An 18672-nucleotide genomic window follows, 5' to 3' on the forward strand; every position below is an offset into this window, starting at 1 on the left:
CATTCAGATGGTCGCGTCGCCGTCCTTTTTTATATTTATATTTATTATGTTATTATACTCCTTCTTTAAATTCAACAAAACAAACAAAACCGAAAGAAAAAAAAATGCCAAACGGGATCTTCCCTCCTTTTCCCACGATCCTCCTGTCTTTTCTTTTTCCGTCCTTAAATCATGAATAAAAAAATAAATCATCCATCAAAAAACAAACAAACAACTGCTGCTGCTGTCTCTTTGCCTTATTTTCCGCAATTCTGTTGTTGTGCTGGCTTCCCATGCGCCGCCTTGAAAATCCATAAAACATGCAGGCCCCATCTCCCTGCCTACTACTCCCTCCGTTCCAAATTATAAGTCATTTTAAAAATTTTAGAGAGTCAATATTTTTCAAGTTTGACCAAATTTATACAATAAAGTAATAACATTTACGATATCAATTAAGTATCATTAGATTCTTTGTTAGTTATATTTTTATAGTATATCTATTTGATGTCATAAATATTTGTGTTTCTCTCTATAAATTTGGTTAAACTTTGAAATGATTTGACTCTCCAACGTTCCTGGAATGATTTATAATTTGGAACTCACTGGGCACACCTTGCAATTGTACCACGACACGACACTGCACTGTTGAAAATTATCTAAAGTTACAAACGCGCCGGGGGAGGCGCTCGCGCACCCAGGCCACGTCGGCCCAAAATCCCTGGGCCCTCCGATGGCTATCGTCCGCCTGGCTGGCTGAACTATTCCGGCGGCCCCCGCACCTGCCTGCCTGCCTGCGCGTCCCCGTCTTTCCGGCTTCCGCGTGGTGCGCCGCTGCTGCCGGCGCGGCGGCGCGTGCTTCTTGCGGCGGCCGCTGCCGACGATTTCTTTTCCCCCACCAAATCGCCCCAAAAGAACCATCCCTCCTCTGCCGAGGCACGTCGCCGCCGGATTAGCCATGTCTCGGCCCCGCCGCGTCCAGGAGCTGCGTCGGCCGCTATATTCCGCCACGATGCTGCGGCGTCGTCATCTCCCGAGCAGGTCCCGCTAGGGATTGACGATTCGGAGACCGACGACATGAGCCCTGGTAAGCAGCATCTACTTCTCCCTGCGCGCAGCGTCTGCATATGCCTGCCGGCCTGCTCCGCATCGGTCTCGGACTCTCGGGGACCTCTTCCTTGGTGAGGGGCTCCCCGAGCACCTCCTCCCTGTAGGACGCCTGGTACCTCGGCTCCATCCCGGCGAGGAACGGCTTCAAGCCCTTCTTGCCCGTCGGCGGCAGCACGAACGAGTCGAAGTCCGGGAGCTCCTTGCGGCTCTTGGGCAGCGGCTTCCTCCCCGTCCACGGGGACCTAGATCAGACATGCGTGTAACCTCAATTTCAGTTTCCATCAGAGCTCACCTAGATGTCTACTGCATGTCTGAATTGGTCAGTCAATTATCGATAATGCTTTCTTAAGCACTTGGCTTCATAGTAGAAATGATTTTGGTCTGTAGTTCATGTATGTTGTTGTGAAATGGTGGATCGAAGTTTGTCCCCAACCACTCAGCTCACTGTCAAACTGCAAGTCTGCAGGTTCGTGAACTCTGAAAATATCTTTGCTTAAACATGAATTGTTAGTTGGAATTTTGATTCAGGCAACCATTCAGTAATTTTTCTGTTATTATAAAACGGTTCGAGTAACATCTTCTCGTGGTCTGTGCTATTGCTATTTGCATTATTTGATCTCAGTTACCTTAACTTTAAATGGTCATGACGACCTGTTGAGGGAGCATCAAGGAGCAGTTTTTTACAAGTTTTGTTGGGGTCTTTTGCCCCTGATGTAGAATGGATTTGATACGCCCTTGGCTAAATCTGAACCTGTATGTCCGTGCATCTGTTTTTCGGCTAAAATGATCCTGTGTGCATGTGTGCCTGCAGAAAGGAGTTCCATTGCTGATTCAATAATACACTAAAGCGAGCACGTCACTGCCTCAAATTGATTTGATCCAACTTCCAGCAGCTTGGCCTTCACGTATAGGCGGTGCAGCTTCCAAGGGCGGCGGTGCAGCTTCTAGGGGTGGCGGCGCCAATCAAGCGGCAGCGGCGCTCACGTCCAGACCCCAGGGCATCCGAACAGGATCGATCACGGTGGAATCGAAAGAGACCCCGAATTGCATGACGCGGACCCAGTTTTAAATATAGCGATCACATTGGACCCAGTATTTTGGACTACCCATAAAATTGGGTGGTTTTCTATTTTTACAAAGGGGTATAATCTCCAAATTTAGCTAATAAAATATAAGAGCTTTTGGAGTTGGTTTTCATTTTCCCTTTGGGTGAACAGAAGCTGCTTGACTTGGTGGGGAGTGATCCGATGTGGTTGAGCATCAAGCAGTGACTTAATTTGGTGATTGATTGAATCAAGCAAAAAATACTAATATTTTAGCTCCTCCTATCATGTAAAAAACCAATAAATAATCACGGAGCATATTTTCATGCTTGGCATATGTGTTCAGTTAACATTCAGACGAATCAAGTGTTTTAAATTGGAACATAGCGAAAATAGCTGAAGATGATTACTCGATTTCTTTCATTCACCTGGTTACACAAATATAGTGATCCCATAAATAGGACACTGTTTCATAAATAGGACACTGTTTTCTTGCTACGTAATTTTACATCTATGTTATGATATGATTGATACTATCGATTTTCAGAATTTTGTTTGCCATTGTGCCGTACTGTAGCTATTTAGCTGGTGCATATACTTTCTCCGTCCGGTATCTCTGCTTAGCATATCACCACAAGACCAGGCAGCTCGTATAAAGACTCTTCTTTAGAATCTCAGGTTGGTTATCATGTTTTTTTTATACTATATGGCCTCATATTTATAGCTTATACATGCACTGAGTTCATACATTTGCTGAACAAAAGAAGTTTTCTGCAGCATCACTTGAACAAACTATTTTGATAACGCACTATACAACATATCAACAACCCGCGCGCATGGGCGCGCGCTAATCACTAGTATTCCAACCAACCACCCGCAACAAACAGAGATGCAGGCACCTGGAAGAAGAGGAAGGGACATTCACCCTTTGGCTGGCTCGATATATAGTTGTCATCCTCGTCGCACGGCGTGCCTAACCAGTAACAGTTGTCTGCGCTAGCTAAAAGATTTTGAATTCACTTACATGAGTATGTAGATCGACCTGGAAATTACAATGCTCATAAATCTTTTACAACCTAGCTAGAATATATATATATATATATATCGCATAGTTGTTGTCACACGACATGCCTAGTTTGGAATCTCCAGATCACGATGGCTACCTGCTGTATCTTTGTAAGCCGGGTATTGCAATTGCTACCTACCATTTTTGCTTCTATATTCCAGAAATACATATTTATACTAGGAAATATTTTCAGGGTGGAATAGGAAAAGTCGGTCGGTAGTAGAGAATAAATTTGCTAAATTTGGAATGCAAGTTTTCCCCTTTTTCTCCCTCTCTCAATCACCGGTATTCGCAGTTTCAATAACTAAGCCGAAAAGAGAGTTTGGCTCAGTTTATTTAGAAAGTTCAAGCCAAGCATCCAATTCAATTTTATTGTTGACAATTGAGATTACATAATAATAATTCGGACCTCTTGATATGCATGCATGCTTATCATCAAGTAGATATCTCGATCGACTTGTGAAATTTGACACTGGAAAGAAACAAATGCCGTAGCCGGCGGCCTGTAGGTGATCATGTCGTGCGCGCGCGAGCCGGCTGATTGTCATCATGATCAAGCAACTTGTCATCATCAACTCAAATGAAACACAAAACAATGCTAATAAATACGAGTATTATTATTTGCCTAGAATTACTAGACCATTAAGAAGCTAGCAGTGATTGTGGCATGGCATCCATATTTTGCATTGACAGGCGGCCCGGCTCTCAATTCAAAGCCAAGGAGGCGAGTAGCATTTCCAGATGCCGATCGAGCTTCAAGGGTAGGAAAGGATCAGAGCAGGGACCCAAGGTGTCGCCATTGGCCCAGGCGGGAGCTCAGGAGATGGAGCGGAGTGCTTCAAGTCGCTGACTGACATTTTTATTATAGTAATCTCTTCTCTTCAAGACGAAAGTTGGACGGAAACTCTAGCGGCTGCGCATCTTGCAGCAGTAGCATCAGGTACCACTTCTGCTAAGCCCAGCAGGCTGCTAGCTTGATTAATGATGTGCCCGGTCAATTTCTTTGCCACCAGAGTCCAGAGCGTTCAAACGAAACGTCCTGCATGTCATGTGTTTGATGAATTGCGCACAAGAAGCATCCACCATTGTTTTCACGGCTGTAGGTCATATTCAGGTTATTTAAGCTCTGATAATGTTATTACATCACTCTGTGTATCGATAGGAGTATGGCCGGTGACGAAGTACACGGCCAGGCAGCTTCAGGTCATGCGCTATGATCTCCCTATTTGAATGTCCCATGTATGAACAAGAATTTTCATTCTGATAGATAGATGTGCCAAATAAAATTGTTAGATGTTCCATCAAGCTAACCCACCATGCTCTATGGTCACCACCTGGAAACTGGCTGATAACAGGCGATGAACACATACAACAAAGCTCGATGAGCACATCAAAGGCAACAATTAGCTGCAGAAGAAAATATTGGGCTAATGCCATCTTGGCTTTTCAATTGGAAAGTTTATGGAAAATGTTTTTTTTGTCTAAAATCAATATAAATACTTCATGTTTCTGCTTATACATTTGATGCATTATTACAAGTTGTATAGAGGAGAATAGGTTTGTGATTAAACAATTTCTTCCACAGCTTCTCACAATATGATCTTCTCACAATTTCTTTTCCATTAACCTACAATGGAGTTGAGTTGATTATTTGTTTTTAATTTACCTTGCCATACTCACATTCAAATGGAAATTTCTGCTACACATTACTTTTCTGATCTATTTATGATGGAGAATCAGCATTTCCGCCATACAAAGAACATACATTGATAAAATCATATTGCCAATAATTAATCACGAATCTCCTACTAAAGGCCATGGCCAGCTGGCGCGGCAACGCTGCGCCCTAGGTTTTCTAGTAATTTCTAACAAGAGACGTGGCGTGCTGCAAAATAATAATACTAAAAAAACACAAGGTCCCACCGGGATTCGAACCCAGGTCGCCAGATTCAAAGTCTGGAGTGCTAACCACTACACCATGGAACCGGTTTGTTTAATTTTCCGAGCCGTAAAATATATATATATTAACAACCAGTTGTCAGTCAGCCACTACTAAACGTTCATATTTAGGAAAGTTTTATTTATATCTAGCACACTGCAAGTATGTGTATATATATGTATGTATACACTGCTGTGATGAACAAGCTAATTAAGGAGAGCACAATCGCCATATCATAAGGAGTACAGTAGAAAGTAATGGTCTGCCTCTGCGTCATCTTAATTTATACTATACATAGTTGTTGGATTATTGCTCTTCTGCAGGCATACTGTATGAGGCTGCTGCTTTACACGTACGGACGGTGCATTACATTTCTTTGGTCGATCGTGTCAGATGGCTGGCTTTCATTCTGGAAAGACAAGGAAAGGGGCGAGCGATGGCCTGACTTATCGATCCCCAACCCAAGGATGATAGACTGACAGTGAGTACCTCTCTTTCTCATCTCATCAGGGTAGTAAAGCACTAAAGAAAGAAAAGTTAGATGAGATGAAATCAATCCAAAAGCTTTGGGTTGGTCGTCTGCTAGCTGTATGCCTATCTGCCTGTGGCTACGGCTATACATGCTGATCGATGGGGTTTAAAAAAAAAAACTGTTCTAGGTGACTAGTACCACTAGTAGGATTAGCTTAGCTAGTTGAGAGCGAGAGAGCCCAATCTTCCATCAGAGTCAGTTGTTGAGTTTAGGTATTGGGCGATGTTGGAGCAAGGAAGAAAAGAATTGCAGTAGTGCAGCGTGTTGTGGGTCTGGATCAGACAGAAATTCAGAGCCACCAATCAGACCCCACCGGTGAGGCAGGCAAGAGAGGCTTGTCGTCCCTGTCGGAATCCTGGTTCGTGCGCGCATGTGGTAGCTGCTGTTGCCGCCTCTGGATCCATATGGGTGGTGGATGCCGGTTGATGATCGAGTTCTATTGCTCTGTCGGCTTGCTGATGCCTGCTGTTGCTTTGCGCGAGTGGGAGTGACATGGAATGGCCTGTAATGTACTGCCAGTAAGCATCGAATAAAAGCAGAACAACTAGTAAGTTGCTAGCCGACGCTGCAAAAGCCAATGCCGTCCGCGTCAGTTGCCTTGGCCATTTGCTTGCATTGCCAACGACGGATAATAACTGGTCTTCGAGCTAATAGCAATTTCCTGCCGGTGGTAGATAGCTACTAATTTCTTTCACAACCAGCCACTAGATGCTGAGGGTATCCTGAATCCTGATGGCCACATGGATCAGATCAGCTGGGAGCAGAGCAGGTAAGCAGTCTGTGTAAGCGAAAGCGACGTCACCGTTGATGCAGGGCAAGGGCAGCGCTGGGCTGCTGCCATCATGTCATAACCATTCTCCTTCTCTTGTCATACTAATCATCGCTTACTTTCTATCTATCTACCTATCTAATTGGAAGGAAGAAAGAAAGAGAAGAGGAAGAGTGCCTGGACATCCATTACAAGAGAGAAGGAGATGACCTAATATAACCCAAAGCCACCTGCTCCGACTCGGCTCCACCCCACACCCACATCCTCCATTCCCCTCCTCCTGTCGTCTCTGCTCTGCCTTCGTCGTATCATGGTATCTCCGCCCCATCTTCTTGCTTGCTATCTAGGTAGCTCCACCTCCATCCACCTCTTGAGTTCGTTATTCAGATAGTAGAAAATCAGTCAAAGAGGAGAATTGGCGGCCGGCGGTTCATCGTCATCATCAAGTCAACACACAGAGCAACAGAAGCAGATTGGGGAGCAGAATTGTTCTGTTGGGCTCCAGCCTCCAGATTGAGGAGCAGGCAGAAACAGCAAGAGATCGAGGAGACAAAGAAAGAAAGACTGAGATGGACAAGTACGAGCCGGTTCGGGAGATCGGGGCGGGCAACTTCGGTGTGGCGAAGCTGATGCGGAACAAGGAGACGCGGGAGCTGGTGGCCATGAAGTTCATCGAGCGAGGGAACAGGGTGGGTAATTACTAGTACTATTGCTTGCTTGCCTGATGAAAATGAAATTCCCTGCCCTGCCAATCTGCCATCACATCATATCATCTGGCATCTGCAGATCGACGAGAATGTTTTCCGCGAGATCGTCAACCACCGGTCCCTTCGTCACCCCAACATCATCCGCTTCAAGGAGGTTGTGCTGACGCCGACGCACCTCGCGATCGTGATGGAGTACGCGGCCGGCGGCGAGCTGTTCGAGCGCATCTGCGAGGCCGGGCGGTTCCACGAGGACGAGGCGCGCTACTTCTTCCAGCAGCTGGTGTGCGGGGTGAGCTACTGCCACGCCATGCAGATCTGCCACCGCGACCTCAAGCTGGAGAACACGCTGCTGGACGGCAGCCCGGCGCCGCGCCTCAAGATCTGCGACTTCGGCTACTCCAAGTCGTCGGTGCTGCACTCGCGCCCCAAGTCAACGGTCGGCACGCCGGCCTACATCGCGCCGGAGGTGCTGTCCCGCCGCGAGTACGACGGCAAGCACGCCGACGTCTGGTCCTGCGGCGTCACGCTCTACGTCATGCTCGTCGGCGCATACCCGTTCGAGGATCCAAAGGACCCAAAGAACTTCAGGAAGACGATCTCGGTCAGCAGTCTGCTTTGATTTCATTTTCTGGATGATTTGCTTAATTGCTGCTGCTGCATGATCTCGATCAGCAATAATCTGCTTGCTGCTGCAGAGGATCATGTCGGTGCAGTACAAGATCCCAGAGTACGTGCACGTCTCCCAGAACTGCCGACACCTGCTCTCCCGCATCTTCGTCGCAAACCCCTACAAGGTAGGCAGCAGCTAGCATGTCAAATTGACAATGCAATCAAATTAAAGAAGACAGATGAGATAACAAAGGCACAAACTTGACGCCAGAGGATCACCATGAGCGAGATCAAGAGCCACCCCTGGTTCCTCAAGAACCTGCCGCGGGAGCTCAAGGAGGAAGCGCAGGCCGCCTACTACAGCCGCCGGGGAGGAGACGCCGCCGGCGCAAGTGGCAGCAGCAACAATGCCAATGCCAATGGCAACGCCCCCGCCGCCACCTACTCGGCGCAGAGCGTCGAGGAGATCATGAGGATCGTGCAGGAGGCACAGACGGTGCCCAGGGGGGACAGGCCCGTCTCCGGCTACGGCTGGGGCGCCTCGGACGACGAGGAGGAGGCAGAGCAAGACGAGGAGGAACAAGACGACTACGACAGGACGGTGAAGCAGGTGCACGCCAGCGGGGAGTTCGACATGAGCAAGCTTCACATCTGAATCTGATGATGATTAGCGTGCATGCACTCCAAACCAAATCTGATGATTAGCATGCAGGCATTCTGTGTTCGTTCTAGTACTACCTACTAGTTACTTCTGCATACACCCTGCGGCGAACGCGCCATTAATTTTTGTTAGCGCTCTGATCTCTCCCTTCCTTTTGAGCCATCCATCTACTGCATCTACTTCCGTTATGTTCTGTAAGTTGCTAGTGTTACTGCTTCAACTTCAACTCACCACTTGATATGCATGTATGATTTTCATCTCTACCATCTGAAGAAACTGCAGTCAACAATGGGGCTGCACTTTCAATCTCCAACAGTTAGATTCGACCTTCCGGTCAACATATAATCGGAATGGCTTGCAACTTCATCACTGACCAGTAGCTGAAATTGAAGTTTGCACCAAAAAATAAACTATAATCGATTGTTGTCCTAAATAAAAAGCAAAACTCACAAGCTTTCCCAGCTTGCTTACACCATCTAACGCCTCAGAAGTCGGAACTTCATCATGTTCCGCACTCCCTAACAACAGAGCTACCCCCACAAGGACAAGGAAATAATTACATTAACAATGTGAGGATAAAATTCCAGGCGCGTACATGACCAACCCAAAGATGTAAACCATAGTCCATGCTCTTGCAAGCAGCAGCCCTCCCACCCGCAACACAGAAAACCTACAATATCCAACCATCCTCATCGCCACTGCTGAAGGACCCTATCATATCACTATCATCGTCCTCCCCTTCAGCATCACCCATAACATCCAACAAACCCCCTCCCCCATCAAGGTCACCATCATCAATGAACTCTGGATCATCTTCGATTTCATCCGAACTGGGGATATCATCATCGCCACCATCATCGCTGCTGTTACTTACATCCTCAGAATCTGATTCCCCTTCCAGCACAGGAGCAAGCCTAAGACCATCATCAGAGTTGTCGTCGTCGTCATCTTCATCGTCGGTGTCACCTGCATCCTCCGGATCTGAATCATCATCAGTTATTCGCTTCCTGCCAACTTCGAACAAGCGAGCAGAAGAGAACAGCTCCTGGTGATCATCCAAAGCAACCACTCCGATAAGAGAATCATTGGGCTCAGTGGCAAGATCAAGGACACAGCGATCAATTTGAACAGTTGCAATATCCGAGTAAGTCACGGCGTCAATCGTGCGGAATGCAGGGAAAAGAGGATGTCTGACCCTACGAGCATTGATGGATGATGTTACGTCGTCAAGATTACGCCTCAGGATGGCATAGATAACATCACCAGTGCCATTAAACTTTATTACTGTCTGGTCCAGGGAAGGGACACTCCTCAAAAGCTTAAACTTCCTCAGATCCCACACCTCTGAGTTCAAGATCACCTGTAAAATATATGTGATGGGGATGATAAGGCAAACAAACTGGAACAAATTCCTCTTAGAATATTGGGATCTACAACAAATAATTTTGGTAGCAAAGCCACAATGGATATATTATCCCTTTACGCCATTATCCAACATAATACCATGTACTCAATATTCAGAAGAGTTAAGACATGAAACAAGAATTGCTAGCTGCCTTAAATGCTTCTAAGCAAAGAGAGGGGACAGCTGTGGTTTAATGTGGAAAAAAATAGTGTCCACTAAGAAAGGAAAATATCCCTGCCTCAGGACAAGCTTGAAAATATCATATGCATTATCTTTTGCATTGGAGGAAGTAAGATCAAATGGTGAAATGGATAGAAAGAAACAACAGTTCGAAACATACAAGTAAACAAAAATTAATTAGTATGGTTCAAGAAAAAAACATACCTCGTTTCCTGCTGGATGGAAGCCACCACCACAATAATCTGTGAACTGGTCAAACTGATGAACAGGATTTGCTTCTCGTGTATCCCACAGGACTCCATTCCAAAGCAACATTGTGTCTGAAGGACTAAAATGTATAATAGGTTGGACATAACCACGGCCTGAACTTGAATTATTAGTGCTATCCGGAAGGCGTTGAGTAAGAGTATATGTCTGTACATCGTACAGCTGAATCTCCCGTTGAGATATATCAGTAGAAAGGGCAGCAAATAAAGTTCCGGAGTGGCTAAACCTAGCAGCTTTGCAATCCTCAAATGTGTGCAAAGGCCCCCCAGATACCGAGAAGGCATCCCAGATCTTAACCTCATTTAGGCTGGATGTGAGAATCAGCTCATTTCCACCAGAATATGTAGACTCCATCATTGTAACCAGATGTTGGTGGCATGTTTGGGTCTCCAAGAGATTTGCCGTGTTGCAGTCAAATATTCTTAATTCACCTGTGTGGTTACCAGCCGCAACTCGAGATGCATCACCAAGAAATGTCATGCAAGTCAACAGTGATGCCTCATCACGGCAAACACGACATTGCTTGAACCGACTGTATATAAAATGACGATCCCTACGAGGTATCTGGATCCCACTAAATTGCCTACTTATCTCACGGCTTCCCATACGAGCAGATATGTTTGCTGGTGCACTAAGGCTGCGACTAGGCTCCGGGCAAACATGTGGGTGCACTAGAGAAAGTGGCGGCAAAGTTGTGACTGGAGCAGGACACTGGCGATGTTGATGTTTCAAGTATTGTACCACCAGTGAATCGAGTGTCATACGCTCTAAATTTCCAGACTGTTGATCATTCACACCAGGATGTGCTGTAGTTGTCACCGTTCCCGGCGTGCCTTGAGAATTGTCCAAGTTGTCAGTGGAAATGTTGTTGAAGTTTGTCCGACCACAATTAAATGTAGTAGGAGAATCTACTGCTACCGACAGACCTTTGCGAGTAGGAGCAGGAGTTTGGAACGCAGAAGGTTGGTGTATTTGATCAGCTGTTGCAGGGCGCTTCACTGACGATGCAGAACTTTGATCCTTCACATCCACAAACTTCCTCTTAAGTGGCAGTGACAGTGGTGTTTTATGCAATGGCTCTGCATCTCCAGTATCAGCCCCAATGGGTACAGGACTTTTAAGGGTGTTGCCTGCTCTATTACTAGAAATGGGATGTGGAGATAGAGTTCTTTGTGAGAAACTGGATGAGAAGGTTAGTGCCTTTTTCTTAGATGAAGGCAGGGCAGAATCAGATCTCAGGTCAGACTGATCTGTGGATATATTTGTTTTATCTGAGAGAAATCCCTGAACACGCCCAGAGGGCCACTGTTGCTGAACAGATGATGCTTCTAGGGCAGAAACTTGGTGGGCAGGAAGCACCGCTGCTGTCAATGGCAAAGGTGCAAGACCAGCCTCCTTCTGCAGCATGGTGGCAGTGGCAGTAAAACCAGACCCAAGGAGATGTTCGTGTATTAGCTGCATCAGTTCCCTACATACACACACACAAAAAAGAAGAGAATAGGTAAAGTAACAATAAGAACAGCTGGCAAAGTAACAAAATAGGGCAACCATACAGAAATCAAACCTCGAGTGGTAGGAGATAGGAGTAGCAGCAGCTATCCCAGCTCGCTCAATGCGCCTCAGTGCTGGAGCAGCAGCATCAGTTGCTGCTAATGTTGTTTCTTTTCCAGAATTCGTCAAGACCTGCCAAAGAAACATGTGATCACATGACTTATTTAAACCATGTTGCTTGTTTAGCTGTGCAGCGGTTAAAATATGCAAAGTTGTAATCTAAAATCACATAAAGCGTAAGCCCTTACCCCAATTAGTTCAATTGCCACTTGGGTCAGCTCAGCTTGCCATCTTCCACTATCACCCCCCAATGACTGAGCACTGGTATCACGGATCAGTTCTGATAATTTCTTGCCCACCTGAAACAATGAGTGCATAAATCCGCAAGGTACACATTCAAGATTTATTTGAGTTAACTAATCATCTTGAGCTTTATGTAAAGGGTCCAAGAAGGACATCAGATAGACGTAGCACACCTTGTTATAGGGCACATTAGGATTTAATGTCTTCAAAGCATCCTTTAACATTAATTGAGTCATATCTATTGTCGATTGATACAAAAATCAATATCGTAATCTAAGATCTGTGCAATACGATCTATTGATACAGCTTTTTGTACATCAAACGCGTATAATTTAACTAATTGATGGTAAACACTTGGAATATTTGACTTATTAAATATTCATAACAGCTAAACATATGTATTGTTCTGTAGTACACAATACCTGGAGCTTTGTCAGTATATGTGCAATTGCATCATCTCTGGCCAGACCCAGCAGGACACGGCAGGCAAGGGCTCTAATAGAATCTATAGCCACAGGATGTGTAACCATCCGAGAACTGAGAAGCTGTAAAAGAATTTTTATGCCATTGTTTGCTCTTACAACTTCTCGAGCTTGACGATACCCTTGTTCCAATTGAGCAGCAAGACCAGGACCTCCAACTCCAACTCCTAATGTTATTCTTCGATCTCCGACTACTCCAGATGGCACAACAGGTGTGCAAGGAGCTCTTTCAGAAGGGTTGCAATCAGCTGAGCGTTCACGAGATTCACCCTGATTTGCTAGAAGATTCCTATCTGAAATACTTTTTTCAAAGTTCCTGTCTCTGCTTTCTGAAACAAGTACTTGCGCAGCTGGAGGTTGCTGATTCGCAGTTGAGGATGGCTTGTTACTAATAGATGGAGGTGGGCATACAAGATTGACGAGAACATTCAATGCTGGACAGATCACCTGATTCACAAAAACAATAAAAATAAGAGTTGCAATTTGCAGTGAACTTAGGAAACCATCATGGAATGGTAAAGGTTATCTAACTGATATTTTCAGAAGTGAAATCACACCTCATGATCAATATAGTCGAAACTTTTCACCGCATCTAATAAAACAGCCATACCAACACGATTGTTGCTTAATGTTGCATGCACTATTGGCTTGCGGACGTTTGGGTGTGGCATAAGTGTTATAATGTGAAGAACTCCAATTGCATATTGAGTTAGGTCACGCAAATATCGATCGCCATGTGCCTGAAACTGTATGTGAAATCAGGTTAGTAGCCAACCTTGCAGAACAAAAAAAATGCATTTTTGTGCACATAGAAGTGTCTTTTACCTTGCATAACTCTAGCATAGTCATGTGACCATTTGAGGCAACAAATTTGTCAACCACAGGCCAACGAGCTCTCACAAGAGCAGGGCCTAACTTTCTGTCCCGCTGGATCTGACGAAAGACAGCATCCATGGCCTCATTGCTAATGTCAAAAGGTTTGTAACCAGCTCTTGCACTAGAAGTGTTCCGAGCAATACTACGGATGCTTTTGCTTGGCCGAATGGAATCAACAAGCTGAAGGAGATGAGCTCTAAAGTATTGCCGCAGTGCAACACATGAATGATATGCAACTTGCTTTTCTGATGCAGTCAAAACTTCAGCAGGCGACTGATCATTCCCTTGATTTATATGGGAGGATCCAAGTCCACTGGAGTTACCACCAGATCTTCCAGATGCACATCCATATAGGATATCAAGAAGCTTTTGCATCCCATCTCGTGCATCAAACAGATCCAGAACAGCTTTGAACACAAAAGCAGCAGCGAAAAAAATGGCTGCACTTTTTCTAGCTAAATCTTGTGGGCACTTGAGAAGTTGAAGTGCTAGTTCAACAACACTGTCAAGTGTATCAGATGAGAGTGCACAAACACGTTCCATGGTAGACTGCAAGAAGAGTTGGAAGGTTAATATGGTAGGAAAAAAGAAGCAGCAGATCAGCATTAAGATTGCATCAACACAGTTTACGGTTTTGTGCCTACCTGAAGAGACCCAAAAGTGAATAAGCAGGCAGAAAGACCCATATATGTCTGATTAATCCTAGGAACAGAGAGGATCTTCTGAATACCACCACGATCAACAAAGAGAGCAGCAAATTTTCGGTGGGCAGCCAGTGCACAAATTAATTTAAGGACATCAGGAAGTAGAGCAAAGAGGTGGTGTCCCTCATGCTCTTTCATGCTCCTTTGCAATAATGCGAGGCACACATCAACACCTTTTTCATGGAGAACAGGACCCAAAGCTTCAACATACTCTCCCAAAATCTGTAAACACTGGATACTATATTTTTCTCTTAGTTGCAAGAGCCGCCCTTGGTCAATGATAACAAAATTTTCCAAATCCTGGTCTTTGCTGGTTTGCATAGCTTCTTCTACCGCACGCTGTTCACCAACTTGGTTCGAGCTTCTGTAACACCAAAGTGAACACTCAGGCATGGTAAATAACAGGTATGTGACAGAAAAAACAAATGACAAACAAAATGTCCGTGTGCACGTTAAGTATTTATCCCCATTACCGTGAGACACTTGTTGACACGGCAGCCTCTACTACAGCAGATGCAGCTTTCTCTGCAGCTAATACAACCGCGTCACCATTACTTTCACTTTTCCAAACCTGCAAAAGTGTATCACATCAATAGAAAGACCTAATCTATATACAATATGAAACAGATGCTGAGAAGCTATTTCTGCTATGCACTTCAAAGATGCCCTTTTCCATACCTCCAAAGCAGCAGATTTCACAAGCTCAGCAGCAGCATCACCTGCTGCTTTTACAGCTTCATCAGGTGCATTTGCAGATCTGGCCTCGGACTCAGCGGCTCTCACTGCCTTCAAAACAATGTCAGAAATATCCTTCAAGCCAATAATGCAATCCCTGAACCGGTCTTCATATTCTTCCCTGGAAATTGCGTTAAATGACTCAAGACCTGCAGATCTCTCGTTCACATCAGTTGCCTTCTTTGGGTCATCAACCCTCACCGCATTCCTGTCTCTGATAGCCCGACCTCCTATTCTCAACCCAGAGGTTGGCGATAAAGGCATTATTTCTGATTCAGGCAAGCTTTCACCAGCTTTGCCCTTCACTCTAAGTCGAGAAGTGGCTCGATTCAGCTTTCTCTTCAACATTTCACCATTTTCGCTGATATCTTCATCTTTAACAAGCCTCATCACAGAATGCCTTTCCCCAAATTTTGACTTTACATCACAAATACTTGTGCCATAAGACCGATCAATATCAACCTCAGGGGCATCAGAATTATCCGATGAAGCAACAGTGTCATCCATCAACCTTTCTCCGTGTACCTGCCTCATTCCAACACCGGGTTCGTTGTACTTCTCTGCAGTTAGGTCGGTTAATATTCCACACCCAACCCTTGTTCCATCCAGTCGAAAAACATCTTGAGCCAGACGTGATTTGCCCCTGCTATCATCTCTGCCCCGAGGATGCTTGGTGTCTTGCGGATGGTTAGAATCTTTCTGAGAAGATGAGGCATCCCCAAGGACTCTTATGCGCAAAAAGCGCATGAGCTTCGCTGATACCCCCATATTCAAGACATCCTCCACCAATTGCCCACCACTGAGGTGAAAAATAGAAATGCTAGAATTAGATAAATATCAACGGTAGCAAAAGAACAACATTCAAATAAATGAGACACATTTCGAAGAAGAAAAAACAATGAGATGCTAACAGCACCTGCACAACGCCATTGCGAGCAACCCAATCGCATATGTTCTCAACATCTCAGCATCTGTGGGTTTATTTCTTCCTAGATTCTTCCATTCAGATTCACTAGACACTTCAGAATCCTCTGTAACCCATTTTTTAATATTTTCTATGATAGAGTCTTCAAAAGCATGAGGATACTGAGGCTGAGGAAAGGAAGCCAAAATGAAAAGTTAGTATGGTCCAAAAGAGGAAAATGAACCGAGAACAGACAACAGAAAATAGTGTACACAAGAGAAATGCATAGAGAGAAGCTAACCGTCCAGGTAGAATGGCAGCTCAGGAGCAGCCTAGCAGCGGCAGCACGTACGGCAACAGAGTAGGATGTATCCGATAAAAACTTACAAAACACCAACTCATAAAAATCATCATTATCCTGTTGACATGTTTGAAGAAACAATGCTTAGTTATTTAGGAAATAAAATGGGGGCAATGAAATTTGATGCATAAAGAAGTGCGAAGTAGGCTACCAACCCGGAACAGATTTGCTAGCTTGCCAATTGTATGGGTGCTCCTTGTGTTTGTGTTGTTAGGCATAGGGTTAGATGCAGATAGCTGAAGATATCTGCAGAGGAAAATAAGTGGTGAATGTCCCTATATCAAAGAAATGCAAGTAGCTTACAAAATTTCAAATGGGAAGTTATTGTTGCAGTAAGTTTCAATGAAAGTGTGCAAATTGTGTGGCAAGGATAGATGCTAAATGAATCAAAAGTTTTGCCTAGATGGTTAATTTGGAGCGGCGAGTCGCAAATGAGATTGCAGGAGCATCGAGAGCAGTTTGAAATACATGTAACCAAGGGCTGGAAATGGTTTTGCAGCAAGGCATACGCATGGTTGGCGTGATGGCAGGCGGAGGATAGGATGTGAAAGCCCTAGGATTAGGAAGGAGGCTAGGCATAATCAGCAACTGCAACAGACATGTGGTCGAATCGTCGTGAGGCCCTGACCTGGCTTCGTGGAGCTCACACATGGTGGCGAGGGCGCGGAGGAGGCGGGGGTTGGGGTTGGGGTCGTGCTCGCGTTCGAGGATCCTGGAGATGACGTCCTGGGCGCGGGCGACCAGCGCCTCCTCGTCCTCTGGCGGCGGGGTGGAGGCAAGTTCGGCGGGGTCCATCTCCGGCATTGGAACCGGGCCGGGCGTGGCGGCGGATAGATTAGGGTTAGGGTTTGGCGTTAGGGTAGGAGGCGGTGGTGGCGAATCGAATTGAGGGGAGAGAGAATCGGATGGGTGGGAAGAAGACGCGCGCCGCCAAGGCCAAACTCTTGTTTTCCTCCGCTCCGACTCCGATCAATGGAAGGGGAGGCGTTGGCGGGTGGCGGCGCGGCGAGGAGGATCAACGCAGGTCGGTCAGGAACCTTCTCCGGCTTTCTTTCTTTCTTCTGCCGGCCGCCACGCCCCGCCACGGGCTGTTGGCTGGATCGCAAGATCGACCCATGCACTCATATGGGCCCGCGACTAAATGAAGCCGCGGCCCGCTAAAGCCCAACTTTTTCTTGAAAAATAAAGGCCAATATTTGGCCCAGGATACCAAGAGAAAGAAAGCCCATCCACGTCCTCGTTTCGTTGGACCCTCCTGGGGCCGACCGCATTAATTAATTGTCTGTTTGTGGACCAGCCAACCAACTGGGCCTCTCGATAATATTTTATTGTTTCGTTATTTGAAGGAAGCCAGGGCAGGGCGAGGTTGTTTTGTTTGCTTTTTTTTCTAAGTGGATGTTACATGAATATTCGGGTATTAATATAAATATTCGGATGCCAATTTAACATAAAACTAATTGCATAAGTTGTAATTATGGTTATAGATAAATCTATTAAGTATAATTAATGTATGACTAGCGGATGATTATTGTAGTAATTAGTGGTCAACTATAGAATAATTAGGAATTCGTTTCGTGATTAAGTTATGATTTATGAAATTAGTTTTATAATAAATCTATATTTAGTATTTTTTATTGATGTTATGTAGATATTCCCCCGCCATCGTCTGAAGATAATAATTAGCTCCACTTCACCATTAAACAATATTGGCCCAAAGTTCATTATTGCTGTCTCACGTTACTTCAGCCTATTACTTCTAAATACTGTTGTCCCACGTTGGTTTGTATGCGAGCATACGGCTTGCGGCAAGCAACCCATACGGGCACGCCTGGGTGCACAGTAAGTGTTCTCCTTTTTTTTTCTCTTTTCTTATTCTTTATTTTTTATGTTTTTTCTTTAATTTTTCTTTTTCCCTTTACTATGTTTTTCTCCTAATCCCATATGTACATCAGTTTTTTTTTAATTTTGTCTCCTTCTACTTATTTTCCTTTTATATTTATTTCTTCACAAACTATCGGTGTCCAGACCCAGCGGTCCGGCACCAACTAGTGTAGATGCTGCGTGATTCCTCACCCTAGATGGTTGATGCAAGAGGTAACACAGGAACGCACAGATTTATCCTGGTTCCGGCCGCGGGGCCGTACGTTCAGCAAAGAGGTGTACGAGTGCACTGTACTATCTTGCATCGGGGTACTTGTAGTAGGGGATACAAGTGAGGCGAGAGAGGGAGGGAAGCTCCCAGGTCTCTGCTAGATGATTGAGGCAAGTGCCAATATCAGAGAGAGTGAGCGAGTGCTCTGTGTGCGGGTGAAGCTAGCGGAGTCGGTCTGAGTGTCTGAGAAGTTAGATTGCGTCCGCCTAGGAAGGAGCCCGCCTCCTCCTTTTATAGACACAAGGAGGGGCGGTGTACATGTACGGGGGGTCGGAAGTCGTCGTTTTCTCCCCGAATCGGGGGTGCACAGTAGATGTCTACTGTAGAAGGTACACTGTGA

General features: G+C 45.4%; 2 protein-coding genes, 1 long non-coding RNA gene and 1 other non-coding gene across 5 annotated transcripts; 2 read left to right on the plus strand and 2 right to left on the minus strand.

Moving 5' to 3' along the window:
* The first annotated feature begins 737 nt into the window (after positions 1-737).
* Positions 738-2459, plus strand: LOC120682651. Its single transcript, XR_005678514.1, has 2 exons — positions 738-1063; positions 1898-2459. It is a non-coding gene; the product is annotated as an uncharacterized LOC120682651 (long non-coding RNA).
* A 2650-nt stretch (positions 2460-5109) lies between these two features.
* On the minus strand, positions 5110-5181 carry TRNAQ-UUG. The gene has a single exon. It is a non-coding gene; the product is annotated as a tRNA-Gln (tRNA).
* Positions 5182-6534: 1353 nt separating this feature from the next.
* LOC120681478 (serine/threonine-protein kinase SAPK5) lies at positions 6535-8711 on the plus strand. Of its 2 annotated transcripts, XM_039962976.1 has the most exons (5): positions 6535-6748; positions 6823-7124; positions 7222-7743; positions 7838-7936; positions 8023-8698. In XM_039962976.1, the coding sequence occupies exons 2-5, from the start codon at positions 7005-7007 to the stop codon at positions 8404-8406; spliced, it is 1125 nt and encodes a 374-aa protein (XP_039818910.1). In that variant the 5' UTR covers positions 6535-6748; positions 6823-7004; the 3' UTR covers positions 8407-8698. The 2 variants fall into 2 exon arrangements, with proteins under 2 accessions (XP_039818910.1, XP_039818909.1); XM_039962975.1 differs by having other exon boundaries at positions 6535-7124; positions 8023-8711.
* Positions 8712-8759: 48 nt separating this feature from the next.
* On the minus strand, positions 8760-17260 carry LOC120681477 (DDB1- and CUL4-associated factor homolog 1-like). The gene is made up of 14 exons (XM_039962974.1): positions 16809-17260; positions 16336-16426; positions 16121-16237; positions 15832-16007; positions 14859-15714; positions 14654-14751; positions 14121-14544; positions 13426-14025; positions 13158-13346; positions 12541-13047; positions 12064-12174; positions 11829-11947; positions 10202-11732; positions 8760-9772 (listed from the first exon to the last, which is right to left on the minus strand). Exons 1-14 carry the CDS (start codon positions 16982-16984, stop codon positions 9083-9085), a joined length of 5685 nt encoding a protein of 1894 aa, XP_039818908.1. The 5' UTR covers positions 16985-17260; the 3' UTR covers positions 8760-9082.
* Between the last annotated feature and the right edge of the window lie 1412 nt (positions 17261-18672).

Source organism: Panicum virgatum, chromosome 7N, assembly GCF_016808335.1.
Source record: "Panicum virgatum strain AP13 chromosome 7N, P.virgatum_v5, whole genome shotgun sequence".
In the NCBI taxonomy this organism is placed as follows: Eukaryota; Viridiplantae; Streptophyta; class Magnoliopsida; order Poales; family Poaceae; genus Panicum; species Panicum virgatum.

What these genes read in the sequence shown, in the direction of transcription:
- LOC120681478 (XM_039962975.1), top strand. Translation starts at nt 7,005, where the DNA reads ATGGACAAGTACGAGCCGGTTCGGGAGATCGGGGCGGGCAACTTCGGT. An exon ending in TCATCGAGCGAGGGAACAGG is followed by an intron (nt 7,125 to 7,221) that starts GTGGGTAATTAC and finishes TGGCATCTGCAG; the next exon opens with ATCGACGAGAATGTTTTCCG. An exon ending in TCGTCGCAAACCCCTACAAG is followed by an intron (nt 7,937 to 8,022) that starts GTAGGCAGCAGC and finishes ACTTGACGCCAG; the next exon opens with AGGATCACCATGAGCGAGAT.
- LOC120681477 (XM_039962974.1), bottom strand. Translation starts at nt 16,984, where the DNA reads ATGCCGGAGATGGACCCCGCCGAACTTGCCTCCACCCCGCCGCCAGAG. An exon ending in GTGTCAACAAGTGTCTCACG is followed by an intron (nt 14,545 to 14,653) that starts GTAATGGGGATA and finishes TTGGTGTTACAG; the next exon opens with AAGCTCGAACCAAGTTGGTG. An exon ending in TCCATCCAGCAGGAAACGAG is followed by an intron (nt 9,773 to 10,201) that starts GTATGTTTTTTT and finishes TATATTTTACAG; the next exon opens with GTGATCTTGAACTCAGAGGT.